Source organism: Uranotaenia lowii, chromosome 2, assembly GCF_029784155.1.
Source record: "Uranotaenia lowii strain MFRU-FL chromosome 2, ASM2978415v1, whole genome shotgun sequence".
Lineage (NCBI taxonomy): Eukaryota > Metazoa > Arthropoda > Insecta > Diptera > Culicidae > Uranotaenia > Uranotaenia lowii.
Genome location: NC_073692.1, coordinates 114,909,265 through 114,933,250, shown reverse-complemented (window position 1 = coordinate 114,933,250; position 23,986 = coordinate 114,909,265). Strand labels below are relative to the sequence as shown.

The window sequence follows — 23,986 nt, the reverse complement described above, 5'->3', positions numbered from 1 at the left end:
GCATATAGATTTAAGAAATTCATGAGTAAAAACAGAGAAAACTCAAGTACGTACTCGAAAAAACGCACCATTTTAAAGTTAGTTATCAGTGTGATGTCTGATGTCTAAGCTTTGGGCTAGCTTTAGCTTTCGCTTAGCTTTAGCTTAGCTTTAGCTTAGCTTTAGCTTAGCTTTAGCTTAGCTTTAGCTTAGCTTTTGCTTAGCTTTAGCTTAGCTTTAGCTTAGCTTTTGCTTAGCTTTTGCTTAGCTTTAGCTTAGCTTTAACTTAGCTTTAGCTTAGCTTTAGCTTAGCTTTAGCTTAGCTTTAGTATAGCTTTAGCTTAGCTTTAGCTTAGCTTTAGCTTAGCTTTAGCTTAGCTTTAGCTTAGCTTTAGCTTAGCTTTAGCTTAGCTTTAGCTTAGCTTTAGCTTAGCTTTAGCTTAGCTTTAGCTTAGCTTTAGCTTAGCTTTAGCTTAGCTTTAGCTTAGCTTTAGCTTAGCTTTAGCTTAGCTTTAGCTTAGCTTTAGCTTAGCTTTAGCTTAGCTTTAGCTTAGCTTTAGCTTAGCTTTAGCTTAGCTTTAGCTTAGCTTTAGCTTAGCTTTAGCTTAGCTTTAGCTTAGCTTTAGCTTAGCTTTAGCTTAGCTTTAGCTTAGCTTTAGCTTAGCTTTAGCTTAGCTTTAGCTTAGCTTTAGCTTAGCTTTAGCTTAGCTTTAGCTTAGCTTTAGCTTAGCTTTAGCTTAGCTTTAGCTTAGCTTTAGCTTAGCTTTAGCTTAGCTTTAGCTTAGCTTTAGCTTAGCTTTAGCTTAGCTTTAGCTTAGCTTTAGCTTAGCTTTAGCTTAGCTTTAGCTTAGCTTTAGCTTAGCTTTAGCTTAGCTTTAGCTTAGCTTTAGCTTAGCTTTAGCTTAGCTTTAGCTTAGCTTTAGCTTAGCTTTAGCTTAGCTTTAGCTTAGCTTTAGCTTAGCTTTAGCTTAGCTTTAGCTTAGCTTTAGCTTAGCTTAGCCAAATGACCGAGAAATTGACAATTCAGGAAGTGACCAAGAAGATCATTTTTTCGTCCTGGTTCGTTCAGCAGACATAGGAACAGAAAATTTCCCAAAAATTTGATGATGGACCATGAAACAAACCAGTCTCGTTTATATGTATCGAAAAAGAAACCATGAGAAATAGTCGAAAATTCTGTGTTTCGTTGTTTGAAAATCCAAAGATGCGAAAATGTGCCAAATAACGTCAACTTTCCAATCCATGTTCAAAATTTATCTGATTCATTGATTAAAAAGTACGATTTTAACACCAGTTTTTGTACATTTTTTGTGGTCACTATTTATAAAATTAAAAAAAAAAATATATCCTTGTGCGTATAGCTTCTAATTTCAGCTTTTTTGGACACTTGCTGATCTACAGTCTGTTTTTCCTCCTAAGCATGTTTTTTTGATTTTTTTTATTCTTTGAATAACGGAAAACTTAAAGGGTGATACGGTCAAAATTTTGTCAATAACAACTTGACGCATTTCTTCCAATTTTCTTTAAAAAACCTGAACACCCCTCATTTTGAGGGTGTGGGTGTGTGTATGTAGAATGTTGCTCCTATTTTGATTTTGGAATTCACTCTTCAGTTGTCAAAATGCCGTCCAAGGAAGAAGAGCAGCGTATCAAAATTTTGCTCGCACATCGCGAAAATCCGAGCTGGCAAAATCGCTAAAAGTTGCCGAATCAACCGTTACAAATGTAATTAAAGTGTTTGGGGAACGTTTCTCGACAGCCAGGAAGGCTAGATCGGGGGGAAATCGAAAACTGGAAGCCGCTTAACGACAAAGAGAGTTGCCGGTAGTTTCAAGCGATACCCTAACCTCTTTCTCCGAGCTGCCGCAAATAAGCTAGGTGTATCGTCTAAAACCGTGCATCGAGCTAAAAAACGAGCCGGACTATCGACTTACAAAAAGGTAGTGACTCCAAATCGCGATGATAAACAAAATACGACGGCCAAAGCGCGATTCCGGAGGCTGTACACGACGATGCTGACGAAGTTTGACTGCGTGGTAATGGACGACGAAACCTACGTCAAAGCCGACTACAAGCAGCTTCCAGGACAGGAGTTTTATACGGCAAAAGGAAGGGGAAAGGTAGCAGAAATTTTCAAGCACATGAAACTGCCAAAGTTCGCGAAGAAATATCTGGTTTGGCAAGCCATCTTTACCTGTGGCTTGAAAAGCAGCATTTTCATAGCTTCCGGGACTGTCAACCAAGAAATTTACGTAAAAGAGTGTTTGAATAAACGTCTGCTGCCTTTCCTGAAGAAACACGTTTGTTTCGTACTGTTTTGGCCGGATTTGGCATCTTGCCATTACGGTAAAAAGGCCATGGAGTGGTACGCCGCCAACAACGTGCAGGTGGTTTCCAAGGACAAGCACCCTCCCAACACGCCAGAGCTACGCCTAATTGAGAAATACTGGGCTATTGTCAAGCGGAACCTAAAGAAGACCAAAAAACTGCTAAGGACGAACAGCAGTTCAAGGAAAACTGGCTTTCTGTGGCGAAGAAGGTGGACAAGGTGGCTGTACAAAATCTGATGGCAGGGGTTAAGCGTAAAGCCCGGCAATTCGGATTTGGAAAAGCGGAAGCCTAACTGAATATTTTTCTTGAATTTTATACTAATTAAACTTGAAAAAGAAATTTAATTTGATTTTTTAAACAAACGATTTCACCGATTTACACGCGTTTTCCCTTGACCAAATTTTGACCGTATCACCCTTTAAGTGTTGTAGCTGAATATTGTTTGGAAACTTATTTGAGTTCCATTACGAGGTTTCCAAAACTATAAGTTTTGTAAACATCGGTTGAGAAACAAGAGAAATATTACGATTTTAAGCGAGAAGTTTCAAATTGACAGTTTAGGTCTGAAGTTGTTTTTTGTCTGGGCATTCTGTGTGCGTCCATAAAAAAGTAATGATGCAAAATTAAAGTTTCTAAGAATTCATTGAGGGTTGCCGAAGATTTTTTTTAAAATTTGGATACACCTGAATAAAGTTACAAGACGCCAACCTACCAACAGTGTCATATCGACACTCAAGAGCGGATTAGGGTTAACATGAAAATCTGGTTCGGATTAGAAAAATGAAGACTTTAAGTAAAACCTCTACGTTGTAGTATAAAAGAAGCACGAAATTTATCTTATTCAGTTTGAGACAAACTTGGACGTCGTTCATCCAGTCTCAAATTTTGACCAAATAAGTTGAATTATTCATGTATCAGCAATCATTTTGAAACTAAAAAAATATCTTTTTCGGATAACAAACATTTTTGTGTTTAGTGTAACGATGACATCTTCATTCTTTTTACAAATAGTGTTGATTTATATGCAAATCATGGATTATGTTAAAAATAAGCTTGCCTTTTGTCAATTACATGTTTCGTAATAATTAACTTTTACAACTTATTAATCATCTCCAACAAATGTATACATCAAATTCTAACATTTTTTCTTTTTTCTCTTTCTCATTTCCTCCGCAGAGCGCCGCCTCAACGAATACATATCCCACTACGAAACGCTTAGCTACGACCACAAACATCTTCATGCTAGTCACAGTAGAGCCAAGCGATCAGTCACCAAAGATCATCATGTACAGCTTAGATTTAAGGCCCACGGGCGAGATTTTAACATTAGGCTAAGAAGAGATCTCAGTACTTTTAGCGATAAGTTAGAGGTAAGTAGAGTATGCAGGAAAACGATCTTCAAACGTCAATCCGTCGACGGAGAATCGATAAATTTTGCTTTCCATTTCCTCCGGCTCTACAGATTCAGACCGACAACGGTCCGATCAAGGCCGACACGGCGCACCTCTACCATGGGGAAGTGCTCGGGGACCCGGAGAGCCACGTGTTCGGGTCCATCATCGACGGGGTGTTCGAGGGCAAACTGATCACGGCCCGAGACAGCTACTACGTGGAACGGGCCAAACACTACTTCCGGAACAGCTCCAACCCGGATACCCATCCGCTGCACCATGGCGTCGAGGGCCATGACGAGCCGTTCCACTCGGTGATCTACAACGAGAAGCACGTAGACGATCCGTACCGGCACCGGAGGAAAGGTGAATAAGATGTTTTTTTTTTGTATTCGTTCTGTTTTTGCTTTTTGTTATTTCTTACCCCGGCACTACGGGCAGCTTCTGGAGTTCATTAGGTCTTTTGTATAGGCTGACTCAGACGTACCTCAGACATATCGGCATAAAAACCGAAGTGGTAAAAGTTGTTTCATAACCAAGATCGTTGATCGATGATGTACCATTAAGATTGCATCTGTTATAAGGAAACGTTTTGTGGGCTATCGACAGGCAGTGCAGTGGCGGTAGTTTAATTTTGATTATCACGTAATAACACGTGCATTTACACCCCCGGCTTAGCAAAATTAAATAAGTGCTAACTAAATCCGCTAAGGATCGAACCAAGGAAGAAACGGATGAAGCTTTTCATTTACATTGTTATGAGGATAAGAGATAAGTATCATCAGTAAGAGTGTAGTCGTTGTTGATGCAATGATGATGCCAGGGCTCTTGTTTAACATTTTGTGTAAGATCTGAAAGTTCATTGCTTAAAACCCCAGCCCCGCCAAGGACGTTTGAGACCCGTGATATGCACTTTCTATTGTAAGCTACGCGAAACAATATTCCTAGATCCGGTTCGAAGGACCAAATTTTTTAATCGTGTCTCAGAGGTTGAATCCTCACTGGTGGGTGACCGAGCTGGACCCGAAAGTCCACATTAATACATTTCTGTGAGTAACTGAACAAAGTATGCCTAAGTGGAAAGTTTAATTCTACACGAATAATTTGTCGAGTTTAGGTTTTGCGTGTGATGAAAATTCTCAAGATACAGGTATTATATCAAAATGCATCTAACAAAATTATCACTGATTTAAGATGAATTTTTCTTCAACCAGAAAAGCTGACTTCACCCAGAAAACCCTTGGCTGGCCACTGGCAGTCACAAGTGATATATTTCTATGACAGCTGTTGGGTGTTCATCGACGTCGACGACGACGCTGAATGCCAAAAAGCCTGGCCGATTCCACCGCCCATTATGGACAGTTAAGCGTACAATGGTTTATTTGAAAACCCATTTCCCGGGGCCACTCGCCAGGGGGTGGTGCATGACGGATTTTCTCCGCGGCCGGCCAACGAACGTCTTGCCGCGCGCCGCGGCGCCTCAAAAGAACCAACTGAGTTTATATTTTTTACAATTTCAACAACATCATCCAATATGGCTCCACGAATCTCTGTGGCCGCACATTTCACCTGACGATGATGAATGGTTGCGAACCTCCTTCTCCTCTCTCCTTCTAGTGCAACTCTGTTGTTTACTGTTCTCGCTGGTTGCCACGGAAAACTTAGCCTATGGTCTCTGATCTGTCTGTTCCGAGACTTGAATGGACTTGTTTTGAAAAGTCGGGACTGGGCCAGCCGAAAAGTTGCATAATTTGGGAGGCAATAATCGTAAAACGAAATGGCACACCAGTCTAATTGAGAATAGATACTCAACAAATAGGTACAGTGTTTTTTTTTCAGCAGTCTGGTATGAAAAGACTCATTGTTTTAGGCTACGTGGAAAATTAGCAGTTTGAGAGAAAAGAATTTAAAACACTTTCAATGTTCCTCCCAAAAAGTATGAACATCAATTGACGTTTTGCTTGCAAAGGTAATCTGAATTTCTGTGATAAATTATGTTGAAACATTTGATGTAGTTATTACAAATACCTTTGGGATGTAACATCAAACCAGAAATGTTTATCAGATCAGGCAAACCGCATTTTGTTCCCATGTGTGTGGACTGTTGCCCGGAAATGAATGCATTTTGGACCGTTTAGCATACCCCGGATATGGTGGTTTTCTGGGTTGAGTGGCTATCGATATACGGTATACCAACACCGCTTCTTAGTCCTCAGACTATTCGGAAGACCAACAAAATTATTATTGTCCATACCATAGCCGTAGGAGCGAGAAGCGTTTTTAAGGTTTAATTAAGTTACCTTCATGAAGGTTCGTGTCAATTACACAATATATTTCACTCTATACTGAAAATTATAAAAGGTATCTAATTCTGAAACTTCTTATTGTTCGATGATTTATGAGTAAAACCCTTGACTCTAAAATAAGTTCTAGGACGTTGAAATCTTACAGTTTTCCAATTTCTTGGATATTGATTCAATTACCATCTTATCAGATAAATATAGGATTGCAAAAACCTGTTTTTTAATATTAAATAAATTAATTTAATTTTAAAGATATAATTGAAATATTTCTTTTCCAGGAATGAAAAAAAAAAAACAAAACAAAAAATAAAATTAATTATTTAAATCGTTATTGCCAACATGAACTACATGGTTTCGACTTTGGTTTAGTTAAGATTTGTCAAAATGCTTTTTAAAAGTTTGCAAAAAGTCCAATATTTGATTAAAATGCGGTGAATCCGTACAGCCATAGTGAAAAACCATATATATAACACACATTTTCATTTGAATCTATAAAAGCCTTTATTCTTTACCTTTAGCATGCAAAAAAGTTTATTTTGGATGAATGACGGTGAATCCATGCACACATGGTAAATTGCTCTGCTTTCAGAAAATCAGGTATATATATTTTAAAAGCAACATGTTGAAAAACTTCAGAGGGATGGGTGCTAGAAAATATCTACTACGACAAAATTGAGGAATTCAATCGACAACTACGAATTCAATACCCATAACCATTTAACATGATTTTCTAATAAGATTGATAATGTGAAAAAAATATTAAGAGCTGTAGTCAAGATTTGTAGATTTGTGGTAACCAAAAGTTTGAAATAAAAAATTTGAATCTATTTAAATTCTCACTAAGAAACCTTTCTTTTTTTAAGTAAAATGTTGTGCACAAAAAAAATTACTTAATACAGATATTTAAAATCAAATTTTGTAGTCAGTTTCCGATTCAAATTATATTCAGAATTCAGTTCATACATATTACACATTAAAAATAAATAAATATAAACTGACACTATATATACCAAAATTGAAATCAAGGGCAAGACTCGTATAAATATCAGTGTCCTATCAACTAATTTCTTGTTCATGAAATAAATAACAAATCGGAATAATAAATTGAAAGTAAGAATAATCGTCTTAAATTTAAATTTAGGTTGCATGCTTATCAAGATTCTTGAAACTGTTTTAAAAAATTGTGTAAAACTAGGATATCCCACATCAAATTGCATCACATAGCAAACGCTGAAGAAAATCACTCATTGGGTATGTTTGCTTAAAAATTTGCACAAAGATAGCAAGTATGCATAGTGCACAAGGTATATAGTTTATGACATTTTTTTTGTACTTCAAAAATTAAAAAAAAAAACCAATCAAAGAGCAATAGGACAAATTTATTTTTCGCCAAGTTATGGAAAATACTCAGTTTTTTAAACGGGACGTTCGAAAACAACTCGTTATCGTGCTGCAACTGTGAGTTTTGTGATAAAACGATACGACACAGATCTAAGAATCGACAGAAGAAGATTAGAGGTCCGAATGTTTTGCCTTTCTAACAGAAAGGTTTGGTTATCGGTCGATTTGAGAGATCATTAATTATGGGTCTTAGACATACCTTTATAGGTACCTATCGACTCAGCTCGACGAGTTCTGTTGATGTCCGTAGATTTGTATGTGCCATTTTAAAAATGTCAAGAACGTTTTTGCGAAACTGGGCTGCACAATTAAAATGATTTTAGTCTCAAAAGAATGCATTTTTTTTTTCTACACAACCCTTTCAAAAACGGGAAAAAAACAAAATAGTTGAAACCGTTTTCTTTATCAAATTCATATCATACTTATTATAGCATAAAAAAAAGTTGCTAGTGGCGCCTCGAAGCAGCAGCACCAGCAATCATTTATAAATTGGAGATAATCAAAATAAAAAACTAAAATTTATTGACTCGGGAATCGAACCAAAAACCTTCAGGTTCCAAGTTGAAAACGCTATCCAATAAACCATCGGCACGCTTGACTAGGAGTGGCTCAAACTCAAATAGGTAAAAGGCATTACTAAGACGCACCGTGGTCTGGGCAGTTTCTCAGTCTGCTGGGGCAAATACGGCAACAGTGTTTATATCTTACACTTCTTGCTTTTCAATGCAGCAAATGGCGGATGGGCGTTTCCTTCAGAGTCCGCCATGCCTATAGACACTATAATTTCATATATGAAATTATAGTGTCTATAGCCATGCCGGGTGTCAACAAAATGCAGAGCCGTACAGAAAACTGCGTTGGGGGGGAATTTATATGAAGATTTTATGACCCTCGTTTTTTAACCCGTGTTGAAGAATAAATTTATGTTTTTTTTTTTCATTTCTACATACTCATACATAATTTAGATTCAATTTCAGATGCAGAATTCAGATTCAGTTTTCAAATTCAGAATACAGGTTTAGGAATCAGAATTCAGGATTCAGAATTCAGAATTCAAAATTCAGATTCAGAACTCATATTCAGATTCAGAATTCAGATTCAGAATTCAGATTCAGAATTCAGATTCAGAATTCAGATTCAGAATTCAGATTCAGAATTCAGATTCAGAATTCAGATTCAGAATTCAGATTCAGAATTCAGATTCAGAATTCAGATTCAGAATTCAGATTCAGAATTCAGATTCAGAATTCAGATTCAGAATTCAGATTCAGAATTCAGATTCAGAATTCAGATTCAGAATTCAGATTCAGAATTCAGATTCAGAATTCAGATTCAGAATTCAGATTCAGAATTCAGATTCAGAATTCAGATTCAGAATTCAGAATTCAGAATACAGAATTCAGATTCAGAATTCAGATTCAGAATTCAGATTCAGAATTCAGATTCAGAATTCAGATTCAGAATTCAGATTAAGAATTCAGATTCAGAATTCAGATTCAGAATTCAGATTCAGAATTCAGATTCAGAATTCAGATTCAGAATTCAGATTCAGAATTCAGATTCAGAATTCAGAATTCAGATTCAGAATTCAGATTCAGAATTCAGATCCAGAATTCAGATTCAGAATTCAGATTCAGAATTCAGATTCAGAATTCAGATTCAGAATTCAGATTCAGAATTCAGATTCAGAATTCAGATTCAGAATTCAGATTCAGAATTCAGATTCAGAATTCAGATTCAGAATTCAGATTCAGAATTCAGATTCAGAATTCAGATTCAGAATTCAGATTCAGAATTCAGATTCAGAATTCAGATTCAGAATTCAGATTCAGAATTCAGATTCAGAATTCAGATTCAGAATTCAGATTCAGAATTCAGATTCAGAATTCAGATTCAGAATTCAGATTCAGAATTCAGATTCAGAATTCAGATTCAGAATTCAGATTCAGAATTCAGATTCAGAATTCAGATTCAGAGTTCAGATTCAGAATTCAGATTCAGAATTCAGATTCAGAATTCAGATTCAGAATTCAGAATTCAGAATTCAGAGTCAGAATTCAGATTCAAAATTCAGAGTCAGAATTTAGATTGAGATTCAGAATTCAGATTCAGAGTTCAGATTCAGAATTCAGATTCAGAATTTAGATTCAGAATTCAAATTCAGAATTTAGATTCAGAATTCAAATTCAGAGTTCAGATTCAGATTCAAAATTTAGATTCAGAATTCAGATTCAAAATAATGTTGATTCAGAATTCAGATTTAGATTTCGGATTCAGGATTTAGATTCAGAATTCAATTTTTGTAAATGTATTTTCGGCATATTGGTGAAAAATTTAGATTCATGGAGAAAGAATATCAGAATTTAAAATTGATGAAGATGTTGCGAAGTAAAGTATGGTGTACGTTAATAAGTTTTCCTTGCAAAAATGTTCTTTCACTTTTTTCATCATACGTAAATTTTTTCCTCACTTTTCTACCCATCTTTATCAATTTTCAATTCTGAAATTGTTTCTTCCAGAATACTTATTTTCACAGTTTTTGATAAATTTGAGATGACTTAAAGATCATTACGCATGAAAACACGATTTTGTATTGTGAAAACTTTTTTTCACAATTTTTCTGAAATTAAGGGTGCTGCATACTTTTAGGGGTAAAACCATACTACTAAAAGTTGTAAAATCCGAAATCATAAAAAAAATTTTGGATGAAAGGAATTTCAATTTTAACAAACGCGTGATTCAGAATTCAGATTCAGAATTCAGATTTAGAATTCAGATTCAGAATTCAGATTCAGAATTCAGATTCAGAATTCAGATTCAGAATTCAGATTCAGAATTCAGATTCAGAATTCAGATTCAGAATTCAGATTCAGAATTCAGATTCAGAATTCAGATTCAGAATTCAGATTCAGAATTCAGATTCAGAATTCAGATTCAGAATTCAGATTCAGAATTCAGATTCAGAATTCAGATTCAGAATTCAGATTCAGAATTCAGATTCAGAATTCAGATTCAGAATTCAGATTCAGAATTCAGATTCAGAATTCAGATTCAGAATTCAGATTCAGAATTCAGATTCAGAATTCAGATTCAGAATTCAGATTCGGAATTCAGATTCAGAATTTAGATTCAGATTCAGAATTCAGATTCATAATTCAAATTCAGAATTCACAATCAGAATTAAGATTTAGAATTCAGATTCAGAATTCAGATTTTTGTAAATTTATTTTCAGCATATCGGTGAAAATTTAGATTCTTGGAGAAAGAATATTGGAATTGAAAATTTATAATGATTGATGTTGCGGGGTAAAGTATGGTGTGCGTTTATAAGTTTTCCTTGCAAAAATGTTCTTTTGCTCTTTTCTCTTCATTTTTCTATCCATCTTTATCAGATTCAGAATTCAGATTCAGAACCCAGAATTAGAATTCAGATTCAGATTTAGAATCCAGATTCCAGATTCAGATACAGAATTCAGATACAGAATACAGATTTAGAATTTAGATTCAGAATTCAAATTAGGAATTCAAAATTCAAAATTCAAAATTCAGAATTTTGAATTCAGAATTCAGAATTCAGAATCCAGAATTCAGAATTCTGAATTCTGAATTCTGAATTTGAATTCTAAATTCTTAATTCTAAAATCTTAATTCTGAATTTGAATTCAGAATGCAGATTCATAATTCAAACTCTGAGTTCAGATTCAGAATTCAGATTCAGATTTAGAATTCTGATTAAGAATTCGGATTAAAGATCAACCTGGAATTTGAAATTGGAAATTATATTCAAATATTAGACTAAGTGTTGTAACTCAAAATTCAAACTTTAGAATCAGAATAAGATTTCAGATTTAGTTTCCAGAATGAGATTAATCATTTAATAGTCATATTACTTTCCCCTCCTTTTGTGAGAATTTTTTCTTTTATGCATGGTTGAGCTCTAAAAAAGGTATCATGCTAGGCCACGTGTCACGGCTATCCATCAATATTGTAGTTGGTTTTCCGTATTCAGTAAAAAAAGCATAAAAAAACAGTAAGATTCGAACCGTGACCAGCATCGTGAAAGTTCTGGTTGCTACCACGGCACTATTTCAGCGTGTTATCAACTGTTTAAATACCATTCTTTCCATACATAAAATGAACTTCTTACATACCAGTTCGCTTTTCCCCAAAAAACGTACTATGCATCATTTTTTTATATTGAGATCGGAATTTTTCTTGTTTGAATATCTGAAATCATACTTATATGATGCAGAGGGAAGGAATCTATCATGTGTATTCTATATTATTTTATATATTTCCAAATATAACTTACACTCTGTTAGAAAGGCTCCAATCCACTGTTAAGTGTATTAAATCGGGTTTTTTTTTATTAGTAGTTTGGACCTACAAAGCGAGTAAGTACAGTTTTAGGCAAAATATCTGTACTTTGCTCAGGAAACTACAGAGCGGCTCCAGACAGAGTTTTGATCAAAACTGTTTTCCATTTTTTTTGAGTTTTTTATTAGATTTTGTTAGATTAAAGATAAAATTGTAATAATTACAGCACGCAATATGAATAAATCTGGATCAAAAACACAATACGCAAAAATCGAATAAAAGTTTTGGCTTCATCTGAAAAACTACTGGACCGGTTTTCATCACAAATACCATTTTGGAATTGTGCTAACACCTTTTTGTTGTGTTATTATGTCCGATCAAAGTCCGATAATGTTGTTTGTTTTTAACAAAAACGCGATTTACTGTTACTTACTAATTACTTATAAAGCTACATGCAGCTATAATTGCTATAATGACTTTTTAGTTTACATTACAAAATAAGCTGTAGGGTGGTTTTCTGCACCATTTCGACTTATTTTTATTCGTTCCGCTATTCAAAGTATGTCCTGAAGTAATATGAAGCCAAAAAAGTCACATTCGTATCCAAGAACATAAATTTTCCCAACGCACCGGGACTCCCGATCAGGAGAGCATATCAAAATAATAACTCAAACGTATCTCACCAAGATATTTACATCTGATTCTGTTATAATTAAGTACTCCAAATTTTCGATTTAAAGTTTCTCCAATCTGAATTATATCTTATTCTGATTGACAAACTTGAATGGGGTTGAGCTCATATTCTATGATCAAGATTTTTTCGGATTGTCCTAAAATAAAATGATTATATCTTATTTTGATATACGTACAACTTTTTCTGAAACACGGACATCGAAGTTAACGGCTCAAACCTTACATTAACGAGTTTCGCTCAACAGATTCATAAAATTGAATCAAATTTTTGGGAAACCGAAAATGGGGCATGGTTTTATCAAATAATGTGGTTTATTGACCTTCCACTAGAAAATTTTCTTGAAGTACTCATATCTTGATAAGTTATAATTTTGATATAATTTGTTCTGTCCAATATCAAACTATGCTATCTGAACGAGATATAATCTTGATAGGAGCATATCAAAAACTGATATAATTTAGCTATGATCGTATAGATTTTTTTATATAATTTGAGATATTTTAACATCCTACGAGTACTGAATTATAACTCATTTAGATAGAAAAAAATAAGTATCAAAATATCTCATTTTGATATAATTTTGTTTTACCCTCCTGATCGGGCTAAGACCCGTTGAAAAGAACTGTGCTATTTTGAAGCTGACGTTCAGTGAATATTTCAAAGAGGTCAATTTTGAGGAAGAAATGACGAAAAAATTGGTTTCTGTATAGAAAAAGCTGCTTTCAGATGTTGAGCAAATTTTTTTAGATAGATTCGAGCATAATGTACGATTATACGATACGGTTTTTAACTGGAATGAAATAAATGTACCAAAAGATCACACATGGTGAAAAATGTATTGTCGGAAAGTTTAAAAAAAATTGGTCAAATAGGTAATTTTTTACAATGTCTTTACTGTGATGTAATTTGATGTGGGACACCCTTTAGTAATAGTAACGATTTTTTACTATTAAATATAATTTGTGACGAAAATTTTAACAAAATATTTGTATTTTTTTTAATATTCCAAAAAAAATTGATGCCAGAAAAGATAAACAATCCAGCTACATTTTTGATAAGAACTTAAATATTCATTAAGATATATGTAGTACAGAAAAAAACATGAAATTTGGTAGAAGGTTCGAAACTTGTATTCTCACTCTCAAAATAAATTATTTTACATCTTATTGAGAAACAGCATTAGAATCATAGATGCGACTTTTATTCAGCTTCGAATATAATGGATTAAGAGTTTCAATAAATCAAAATACAACAGTGAGCGAAATAAGAATAGAACCAGTATGTATTTTGCTTGTTAAAATATGAATGATTGAAAATTTCGAAAATTTTCTTCCACATTTTGTTCTGAATTGCTTAACGGATAAATCAAAAATAAGTTTACTTTTTTTGGACGTAGCAATTGGCGTTGAGGACCAAAAATGTGAAAAAAGGGGTGCGAAATAAGAATAGCACCACTTGAGTTTTTCAACAAAAACAAGATTACTTTTAAATATTTACTGTGTAAAAGTGAATAATAATGCTTCTACGAATTATTTAATACATAACTGCATTTTAAGGAGTTTTCCAGAATTCCAAAGGTTTTAAAAGGGGTTTTAAGAGATGCTCCTCTAGCGTTAAGGAATTTGATATTTGAGCTGTAATTCTTTACTAAACTACTTATTTTCTTCATTAAAATGACGTGAAATGATGAAACAAACATTCGGGATTAATTTTGAATCAGAAAAAAAAATAGATTGAAAATCATAAACATTGATTTTGTTCAGTAAACCACACATTTTCCAGTTTCAAGTCGTAGATGGCAGCAATATCTTGCAGTTAAAACCAAATTTAGTCTTAATTTTGATTTTCCAGGTTTATTTAGGCCCATATTCATCATTTTGAGGTATTTTCCCATCACAGTTTTGTGGAAGTTCACGCTGCAGAATACTTTTTCGGATTTGCAAAAGAATCACCAGCACAAAAATGTACAACGGCCAAAATTCTTGCTCATCTCAACTTCTGATTCAATTGCAAATCATACCAATAATACTGCTAGCCGTCTGGTCCATCAAGCTCCATCGCAAAGTATAACTTTATTCTGATAATAGGGCCACAAAATTCACTTTTAGTGACCTTGATGCATATTTTTTTTGAATTTCCAAAGCGTTCATACGGTTCATGTATTTATTTCTAGGCCAAAATCATCCAGCACTCCCTAATTAATCCAGGATATTCGAAAATGTTCATGAATTTGGTTAAATGGCAAGATAGTGCTGCCATCTATGGCTTAAAACTAGAGAAATAGTGTTTGACTATTAAAAATCATTAGTATTTTTGAATTACAACCTGCTTTTTGGATTCAAACTCAGCTTCAAATCTATGTTTCATCATTTTGCATCATATTTATGAATATTAATGAAGAAATCAAGCAGTTTGATAAAGTTTTATAGCCCAAATATTAAATTCCTTAACGCTAGATGAGCATCTCTTAAAACTCCGTTTTAATACCTTTGAAAACCTTTGGAATTCTGGAAAACTCCTTAAAATACAGTTATATATTCAAATAATTCGTAGAAGCATTAATATTCACTTTTACACAGTAAATTTAAAAAAAATCTTGTTTTTGTTGAAAAACTCAAGTGGTGCTATTCTTATTTCGCACCCCTCAACGCCGATTGCTACGTCCAAAAAAAGTCCAAAAACTTATGCTTGATTTATCCGCTAAGCAATTCAGAACAAAACGTAGACATTTTTTTTCGTAATTTTCAATCATTCATATTTTTATAAGCAAAACACATAGTGGTTCTATTCTTATTTCGCTCACTGTATAAGCCTGTGATCATTTTTGAAATTTTTTTTTTCTAGGCTGTTTTTTTTTATTTGTAGTTTCTTTTACGAGTTGCAAAAAATCAACCGCAAATTAATACTCTTTCTTTCACTTTATATTTATTTTCAATTATTTTTAACCTGTAGGATATTTCGTGCTCTCAAAAGATTGTCATAAAATTGCCTACATTATGTGAATGATAGCAATAAATGTTATTCTTTTAAAGGTTTCAAATCCTTTTTGTAACGTTTTAAATAAATAAATAACTTTTTCAAAAAGGTTCAACATCAAACTTTTATTTAATAAACAACGATCAAAAATATGAATATCCTAACTTGTCCTTGACTTTTTCACAAAAAAAGCCATCAGAAAAAGGAGGTTGAGGCGGGTTTTCCTTTTGCTCTGCTCATTGAATTTTTGGTTAAAATTTCATTAATGAAGCCAAATGACTCACAATATATTTTAATAATTTATTGCCCAAAAAATGTAGGAATTAATGCTCATTCCAAATTGCCGGATGTAATTTTAATAAATTTGCTTGCTTGCTTGCACCAGTTCTTTTATTTCGTGAAATGCAAAAAAATTATTGCAATTCTACGAAATTTCGATGATTTCAGCTGTTAATCAAAAATGCAATCAATGAGCAATAAATAATGACCCCGAAGCGTGCCGCCCCACACTTACTTACCTTTCCATTTTCCATTCATTTTCATGTGATTCTCTCATCAGGTCATCCCTCCGGCTGCGGCATCAACGAGGAAGTGTCGGCCTGGATGGACCGGGTTCAGAACTCGGCCATGGACGAAGACGAACGGCAACCGGAAGAACACTCGAGAGACGACAGCAACGATTCGGCCACAGAAAGTGGTCTGAATAATTTATTGCGAAAATCATCAACTGTGGCCGGCGGTTATCATAATGAGAGTGGTGGCTCCTCGAAGCAGCCTTTCAAAAGTACTAATTACCAGAAAAATTATTCTAAAGATAGAGTGCTGAATGGTGGTGTCGGTGACGATGCTAGGCAGAAATCTAGTGGCAGCAGCAGTAGTAATCGGTTGGAAACCGGCTATGAGTTTAAATTTCCCCACGAAAAGTACTCGAAGGCGGCTAACTGGCGGGCCGAGGGAGAACATCCGGACGATGGACACTGGCACCGGACGGCTCATGAGCGGGTAAGGAGGGCTACCCGACCGAAGGAGGAAAACAAAAATACCTGCTCGCTGTACATTCAGACGGATCCACTCATCTGGAGGTACATTCGGGACAGCATCGCTGATGTAAGTATTCTGTTGCCAATGTGAATCATTTTGAATTAATTTCTGGTTTATGGATGGTTTATGAATTGATTTTCAAAAAAGTTTAAGAAAGAATGATTTATAGATCCGTTGGAAGAAATGTGAACAACTGAATACGAATTCACATGAAATCAAACTTTGCACATGCATTAGATCGCAGATAAATTCAGAAAAAAACAACGTCTGAATTAATCGAAAGATTTTATCTTATGCACGTTTTTGATTGTTTTGTTGTTCAGATTTAATTCCGTCCTTCTGTCACTTTAATCAAACGAGCTTAGTGAGATTACTCAGAATACGTTTGCTGTTAAGTTAACTCAATCAACGTTTTATATTGAAAGTTTATAGCTTCGTCTTCGTAGTTTCAAACACCTTTCAATCGAAAGGCAAAAAGGCCGCAACTAATTTGAATTTTTTTTTGTCACTCGGATTTGAAACCTTCATTGGCTTAAGGTTTTGTTTTCACTTGTTCTTATTATTGAATTTACAATTCTTAACTCAGATCATAATCTATTTAATTCCTTTCTATCTGAATCGATTTAGGCACAACGCTTTTGAAATTTCACTTTCGTTCTCAGTTTGTCACTGAGCATTGATGTGCTTTTTTACGGGTCTGGTTCCACTTTTTAACATACGATGTAATCGTCCTTCCAGTTGTTTTTTTTTTTTTTTGATTAGTTGTTCTTTGAAGGCCAATTCACAGTTTTCATGAAAATTAACTTAAAAAAATATATTCGTCAAGAACTCGACACCGCAACGAAACTAAGTATTGTATCATGATGGAATCGATGGGGAATGGTTGAAAGATGGAAATACAACTGGTTGTTAAAACCTCCTAGAAGAATTTTTATTCCGATTCCGCCGCCTCGATGAAATTTCTGAGATGAAAAACGGGAGAAGCGAAAAATGCAGTTCTAGAAGTTTTCAAAAAACGAGTCCGGCTAGAAATTCATCTTTCAACCATTCCTCATCGATTCAACCATGCTAGATTTGGTGGTTGAATCGTGTTTGAGTTATTGACAAAATAGGAAAATGTCACGTTCAATTTTACGAGAACTGTAAACGGGCCTTAAAGTAGGCTTGCCAGATACTTTCAGAAAAAAGCGGGACATTTCATGATAAAAAAGCGGGACACAGCCGAAAAAAGCGGGACATTTGAAAATCTCTTTAAAACATCTTTTTTTTTTCCTTAAAAAAACAGCTTAATTCTATAACCAAACACCATCCAAAGTTATTGATTATACACTAAGGTTTTTTCAGGCGGATTGATTTTGTTCAGCTTTTTCTTACATTACTATGTACTATTTTTCCTGGTTTTTGCCATAAACACGTTTAATTTTCACGTTTCTCGCGAATGAACTTGCTATTTAAGAGAAAATATATATAAAATATAAGCCCTGCAAGTAAACGGCAGATTTGATACCGCGTATAAAACCATTGTGTAATAACAAATATATTTCAATTTTATTCTAAACATTTGAAAACTCAAGAAAATTTCCATCATTGTATACTAATTCAGATTCCGGCGAAAATTCAGATCTTCAATCATTTGGAAGCAACTTACACAACATTTTCTTCATACTGAATCAGAATCTTTCTGTAATGCTAAGAAGATTAGAGTTCTTCAGTTTTGCCTTACATTAAATATGAAAAGTGCTGTCTATTATGAGAAAAAAAAGTTTTTAAAACCTTTTCTGTGTTTAACCAATGAATTCAAATTGATGCTAAAGTTTGATTTGTTCTAGTATAAGTTAGTGAACTTCGTAAAAGTTTTCCAAGAAAAAAGCGGGACATTTTGAGGAAAAAGCGGGACAGCGGGACATTCAACAAAAAAGCGGGACATGTCCCGCTTTTTCGGGACGGATGGCAACCCTACCTTAAAGTGATAAATTCTATTATGAGGACGGATCCGTGGTCAAAGCCACATAAAAAAGAGCCAATTTTAGTGACATTAGGCTTATATTGAAGGCATTTTGGCCTACTAAAGTGTTCTTGGCATTAAACATACCCACACTTCCCCAATTAGCGTGTACTTACGGCTCTGCATGCTGGATGCTGTCTGGAGGGACCTTTTCCTTCTCGCTGTTTTCCGGCTTGCAGCCGCCTACGCCTGGCGCGCCGATTTGGTGGCCCTACTGGAGCCAGCGCTTCGGTGTTTGGCCGTCCTACGCCTGTGGCGCTGATTTGAGGCACTGCACAGTGGTTTAAAACTCGAAAAACGTGATCATGGGCTTTTTGATGCCTTAGATGTCAAAATAGCTTAATGACATGTCCTATAATGTTTCATTATTTTTAATTGCGCATATTTTGCCATTATTTTTTTTCTGATCGATCGACCTAAAAGTGAGATTTATTTTTTATTTTTTGAGTTTGTCATCCAATCAAAATGATGTCTTCAAAAAACTTGTAGACAATACAATTTTGAAAAACTTTGTAAAGACTTTGAAGCTCTATCTTTTCAAACAACAGATTTATAGACACTTTTCTAAAAACTAACCTCAAAAAACTCTTCAATCTTAACAAATTAAGAACCATCGTCTTCACTTGTCAACGGTCGGAATGGAAAAAAAAAGAATATTTCATCCTTCCTTTTGCTAAACAGCAAGAGATTGCCAGGCTGGCTTACAAAAACTTGAAAACTACCATCTTTCAGATAAATAATTTTAGAAGTAAAACCTGATACATATAAATGAAATTATATGTTCATTAAAGCTTAAGAATGTGCCTTTCAAATGCATATAATTTTGTTTTCATAAGTTTGCAACTTTTAGAGATATGGAACATTGAAAATATGCAATTTTAAAACGTAATCACGCAAAAAGAACCATTTAACGTCAAGATAGAAACTTGACACCTTCAATGAAGTTGTGTATTTTCACAATTGTTACAACTCTCTCATATAAAGTAAGACTCGAAAGTCGCTTTGAAAAAAGTTAAACGAAAATTTAGTTTTTTGAGGTTAGTTTTTAGAAAAGTGTCTATCAATCTGTTGTTTGAAAAGATAGAGCTTTAAAGTCTTTTACAAAGTTTTTCAAAATTGTATTGTCTACAAGTTTTTTGAAGACATCATTTTGATTGGATGACAAACTCAAAAAAAAAAACTCACTTTTAGGTGGATCGATTAGAAAAAAAATAATGGCAAAATATGAGCAATTAAAAATAATGAAACATTATAGGACATGCATTAAGCTATTTTGACATCTAAGGCATCGAAAAGCCCATGATCACGTTTTTCGAGTTTTAAACCACTGTGCACTGGAGGTACCTCTGCTTCGATTGTCGGCCGTCCTGTGCCTGGGATGCCGATTTGGTAGCACAATGTGAACCTCTGCTTCGATTGTCGGCTGCCCTTCGCCTGGGGCCCCGATTTGGTAGCACTATTGGTGTCCTCGCCTCGATATTCAGCCGCCCTTCGCCAGGAGCGCCGATTGGATGTTGGATGGCATTCTTGGTGCCTCTGCCTTGCTCTTCGGCCGCCCAACGCCTGAGGCGCTGATTGGATGGCACTATCGGTGCCTCAGCCTTCGATGGTGAGCCGCCCTGAAGGCTGGGGCTGATTGGATGGCATTTTGGTACCTCTGTTTTGCTCTTCGGCCGCCCTATGCGAGGGGCGCCGTTTGGATGGCACTTTTGGTATCACTGCTTTGCTTTCCGGCCGCCCTACGTGAGAGGCGCCGATTGGATGGCACTTTTGGTGCCTCTGCTTTGCTTTTCGGCCGCCCTACCCTACCTGGGGCGCCGATTGGATGGTACTGTTGGTGCCTCTGCTTTGCTTTTCGGCCGCCCTACGCCTGAGGCGCCGATTGGATGGCACTCTTGGTACCTCTGCCTTCGGTCGTCAGCCGCCCTTGGAGACTTGGGCCGATTGGATGGCAGTATTGGTGCCTCCGCCTTCGGCCAACCGCCCTACGCATGTGGCGCCTCCTGGGGACTACTAGGGGATTGCTGTCTTGTTTCCGACGGTTCGGTTGTAGGAGATAAGATAATCAATCTCCGAAAAGGGGCCCTGAAGAAACGGATCCATTTAAAAAAAATTGCCCAAGCGTGGTTTCTTATGCTACTTATGCACGTGTTTGGCCTTCTCGAAAGTTCCTTTCGGCGTACCTCGCATCCCTCTGCGGAACTGGGCACGTTTGGTCGTTCCTTTTCCTAGAGGATGGAAAAGAGCGTAAGTGCTGGGAGAGTTCTATTGGAAATCATACCTGTCGAATTGCCGAGCTGATGATAGACCGCTTGGTCGGCTTATCTGGTCGAACGACAACGAAAGACAATTTAAGCAGATTGCTTGTTCCTGCAGGGTTCGGAATGGTGATAAAAAATTTGCAATTCCGGCTATGGGTTTAACGTACCTGTAGCCTTGGGCAATTATGGTGGACGTCACAACTCCGCTCCGGAACGCAACCAGTGAAAATCTGCCCCGAATAGGAAAGACGTCACTCGTGGCCAATTTCCGGGCACATCAATTTTCTGCGACCACGACACGCCAACACTTGCAACAAAATGGCGTTTCTTTTCCGCGTGGACGGTTCCCATACACGCTCCGTTTGGTTTCCTCAGAATTGGGTACTTTTAACTCGAAATTGCACGCTTGGCGCATTTTAACCTATTTTGGTTTGAATTTAGCAACACGCTAATTTGAATAAGTATGGGGATGGGTTTTATGTGTTACTAATGCCAATTGATCGTATCGTATTTGCTTTTAAGGACTAATTACGTATGTATAAACGTCACTGCAACAATTATTTTTGCTAATTGTAAAACCAAGAAGAGCCACTATGACTTGTGACTGATCGTCTTATGTAATAGGGCCCATATTCTTCAAACCTTGAGGAGATAGCTGGCTCTACCTCCGAGCGGGTTTGCGTTCAACAGCTTTGGCCACTAACAAGGTGGAAGAACGAATCGGTGGAAATCCAACAGAGGAATGTGTCTTTAAAAATCGATTTCCGTTTTTCAGAGTTTCTTCATTATCTACGTGTCAATCAACGATTAAAGACACTAAACCAAATTGACTCCAAGACTAGGCTTACTCAAAAACTGGTGATGGCACCCTAGTGACTTCTGTCATGACGCATTTCATTCTAGCTCGTGCACTTGTGTAAAAAGAAATTATGTGCATCTTCATTTATGTCAAAAAGTGTGCATTTACTGAAATATTTATGGTTGCGGGCGCATCTTGCCTCATATACGCATGTTATCCTCTTCTCGATATTTGATGAAGTACACAGACTTATAAGTTATATAGGTATTTATTGTAGTTTTCCTCTAGATTGTTTCGAGTTCGTCGAACCCCAAACTGGTATTAAAATTCACTAACTAATTTCTAATTAGTTACTCTGATTAAAAGTAACACTAGCCAATAAAATCTTTTTATGTATCCTTCTACGGAGGATCATTCAAATCACTTTATCGACCAACAGATTGAAACAAAATTTCAGCCTTCATATAGATTAAATTTTGAACCCAGTTCACTGTAGAAACATTCCCTAGTGACTTTTTAGGACGACCCCTCATTCGGTCAGGTCGTAACAGATCCAGACGTTGCAATCCACACATATACTGTCCAATCGCTCATATTTATTATTTTTTATTTACATAGTATTCCGTCTCACGACATAACTTGACGAACATAATTCCTAAAATTCACTCGGTTCATAGCAACCGTTCTCCAATTTCTCGGGCACCCCACGTTCGCCAGATCACGCTCCACTTGGTCTAACCACCTCGCTCGTTGCGCCCCCGCTCGTCTTGTTCCTACCGGATTCGTAGCGAACACCTGTTTTGCAGGACAGTCGTCCGGCATTCTCGCAACATGTCCAGCCCAGCGTATCCGGCCAGCCTTCACCACCTTCTGGATACTGGGTTCGCCGTAGAGTCGCGCGAGCTCGTGGTTCATCCTTCGCCTCCACACTCCGTTCTCCTGTACGCCGCCAAAGATGGTTCTTAACACTCGTCGCTCGAATACTCCGAGTGTACGCAGGTCCTCCTCGAGCAATATCCATGTCTCGTGCCCGTAGAGAACAACCGGTCTAATGAGCGTCATATACAGGTTACACTTCGTGCGAGGGCTAGGTCTTCTCGACCGCAGTTGCTTGTGGAGTCCATAGTAGGCACGACTTCCGCTGATAATTCGCCTCCGGATCTCACGGCTGGTGTCATTGTCTGCGGTCACCAGTGAGCCGAGATAGACAAAGTCTTCGACTATCTCCAGCTCGTCGCCGTCGATCATGACCTTGTTATTACTGGACAAGCGGGTTCGGTCGGTCTCGGATCCGCAGGCCAGCATGTACTTCGTCTTGGACGTATTAATCATCAACCCAATCCTTCCTGCTTCGCGTTTCAGTTTGCGGTAGATCTCCTCCACCGCCGCAGATGATCTGCCGACTATATCAATGTCATCGGCAAAGCAGATAAGTTGACTGGATCTGTTGAAAATCGTGCCCCGCATTTCGCCCACCGCTCGTCGAATAACACCTTCTAGCGCCACGTTGAACATCATGCAGGATAGACCATCACCTTGTCGAAGCCCCCTGCGCGATTCGAATGAACTCGACAATTCACCCGAAATCCGCACACAGCACTGCGTTCCATCCATCGTCGCCTTGATCAGTCTTATTAGCTTCCCGGAAAAGCCGTTCTCGTCCATGATTTTCCATAGCTCGTTACGGTCGATCGTGTCGTATGCGGCTTTGAAGTCGATGAATAGATGATGCGTAGGGACTTGGTGTTCACGGCATTTTTGGAGGATTTGCCGTAATGTGAATATCTGGTCCGTCGTAGACCGTCCCTCCATGAAGCCGGCCTGATGACTTCCCACGAATCTGTTTGCTTGTGGCGTGAGGCGGCGGAGTAGGATTCGGGACAACACTTTGTAGGCGGCATTGAGGACAGTGATCGCTCGGTAGTTCTCACAGTCCAATTTGTCGCCCTTCTTGTAGATGGGGCATATTACCCCCTCCTTCCACTCCTCCGGTAGCTGTTCTATGTCCCAGATCCGGACTATCAACCGGTGTAGGCAATCGGCCAACCTGTCCGGGCCCATTTTGATGAGTTCAGCTGCGATGCCATCCTTCCCAGCCGACTTGTTTCTATTCAACTGGCGAATGGCTTCCTTAACTTCACTCATCGTTGGGAGTGGCTCCTCTTCGTCGTTGGCTACGCCGGCGATGTACCTTCCCCCACCGTCTTGATCTCCTGCATGTGCGCCGTTCAGGTGTTCATCGAAGTGCTGCTTCCACCTTTTGATCACCTCACGATTGTCCGTCAGGATACCCCCGTCCTTATCCCGGCACATTTCGGCTTGCGTCACGAAGCCTTTGCGGGATGCGTTGAGTTTCTGATAGAACTTTCGTGTTTCTTGGGAACGATGCAGCTGCTCCAGCTCCTCGAGCTCCTCCTCCTCCAGGCGGCGCTTTTTCTCCTGGAAAAGTCGGACTCGCTGCCTCTTCCGCTGTCGGTGATTTTCCACA

At 37.0% G+C, this 23,986-nt stretch overlaps 1 protein-coding gene across 5 annotated transcripts in view; it reads left to right on the top strand.

Annotated features, from left to right (window-relative positions):
* Positions 1–23,986, top strand: part of LOC129749344 (disintegrin and metalloproteinase domain-containing protein 10) — a 192,347-nt gene that overhangs the window by 155,931 nt on the left and 12,430 nt on the right. For all 5 annotated transcript variants that reach the window (XR_008738024.1, XM_055744287.1, XM_055744284.1 and 2 more), the window contains exons 4-6: positions 3,487–3,680; positions 3,773–4,067; positions 15,952–16,499. Coding sequence is in view for 4 of the 5 variants with exons in the window: in XM_055744287.1 (XP_055600262.1) it covers positions 3,487–3,680; positions 3,773–4,067; positions 15,952–16,499 (1,037 nt within the window). In the remaining variant the exon portion in view is untranslated. The remainder of the gene's footprint in view (positions 1–3,486; positions 3,681–3,772; positions 4,068–15,951; positions 16,500–23,986) is intronic.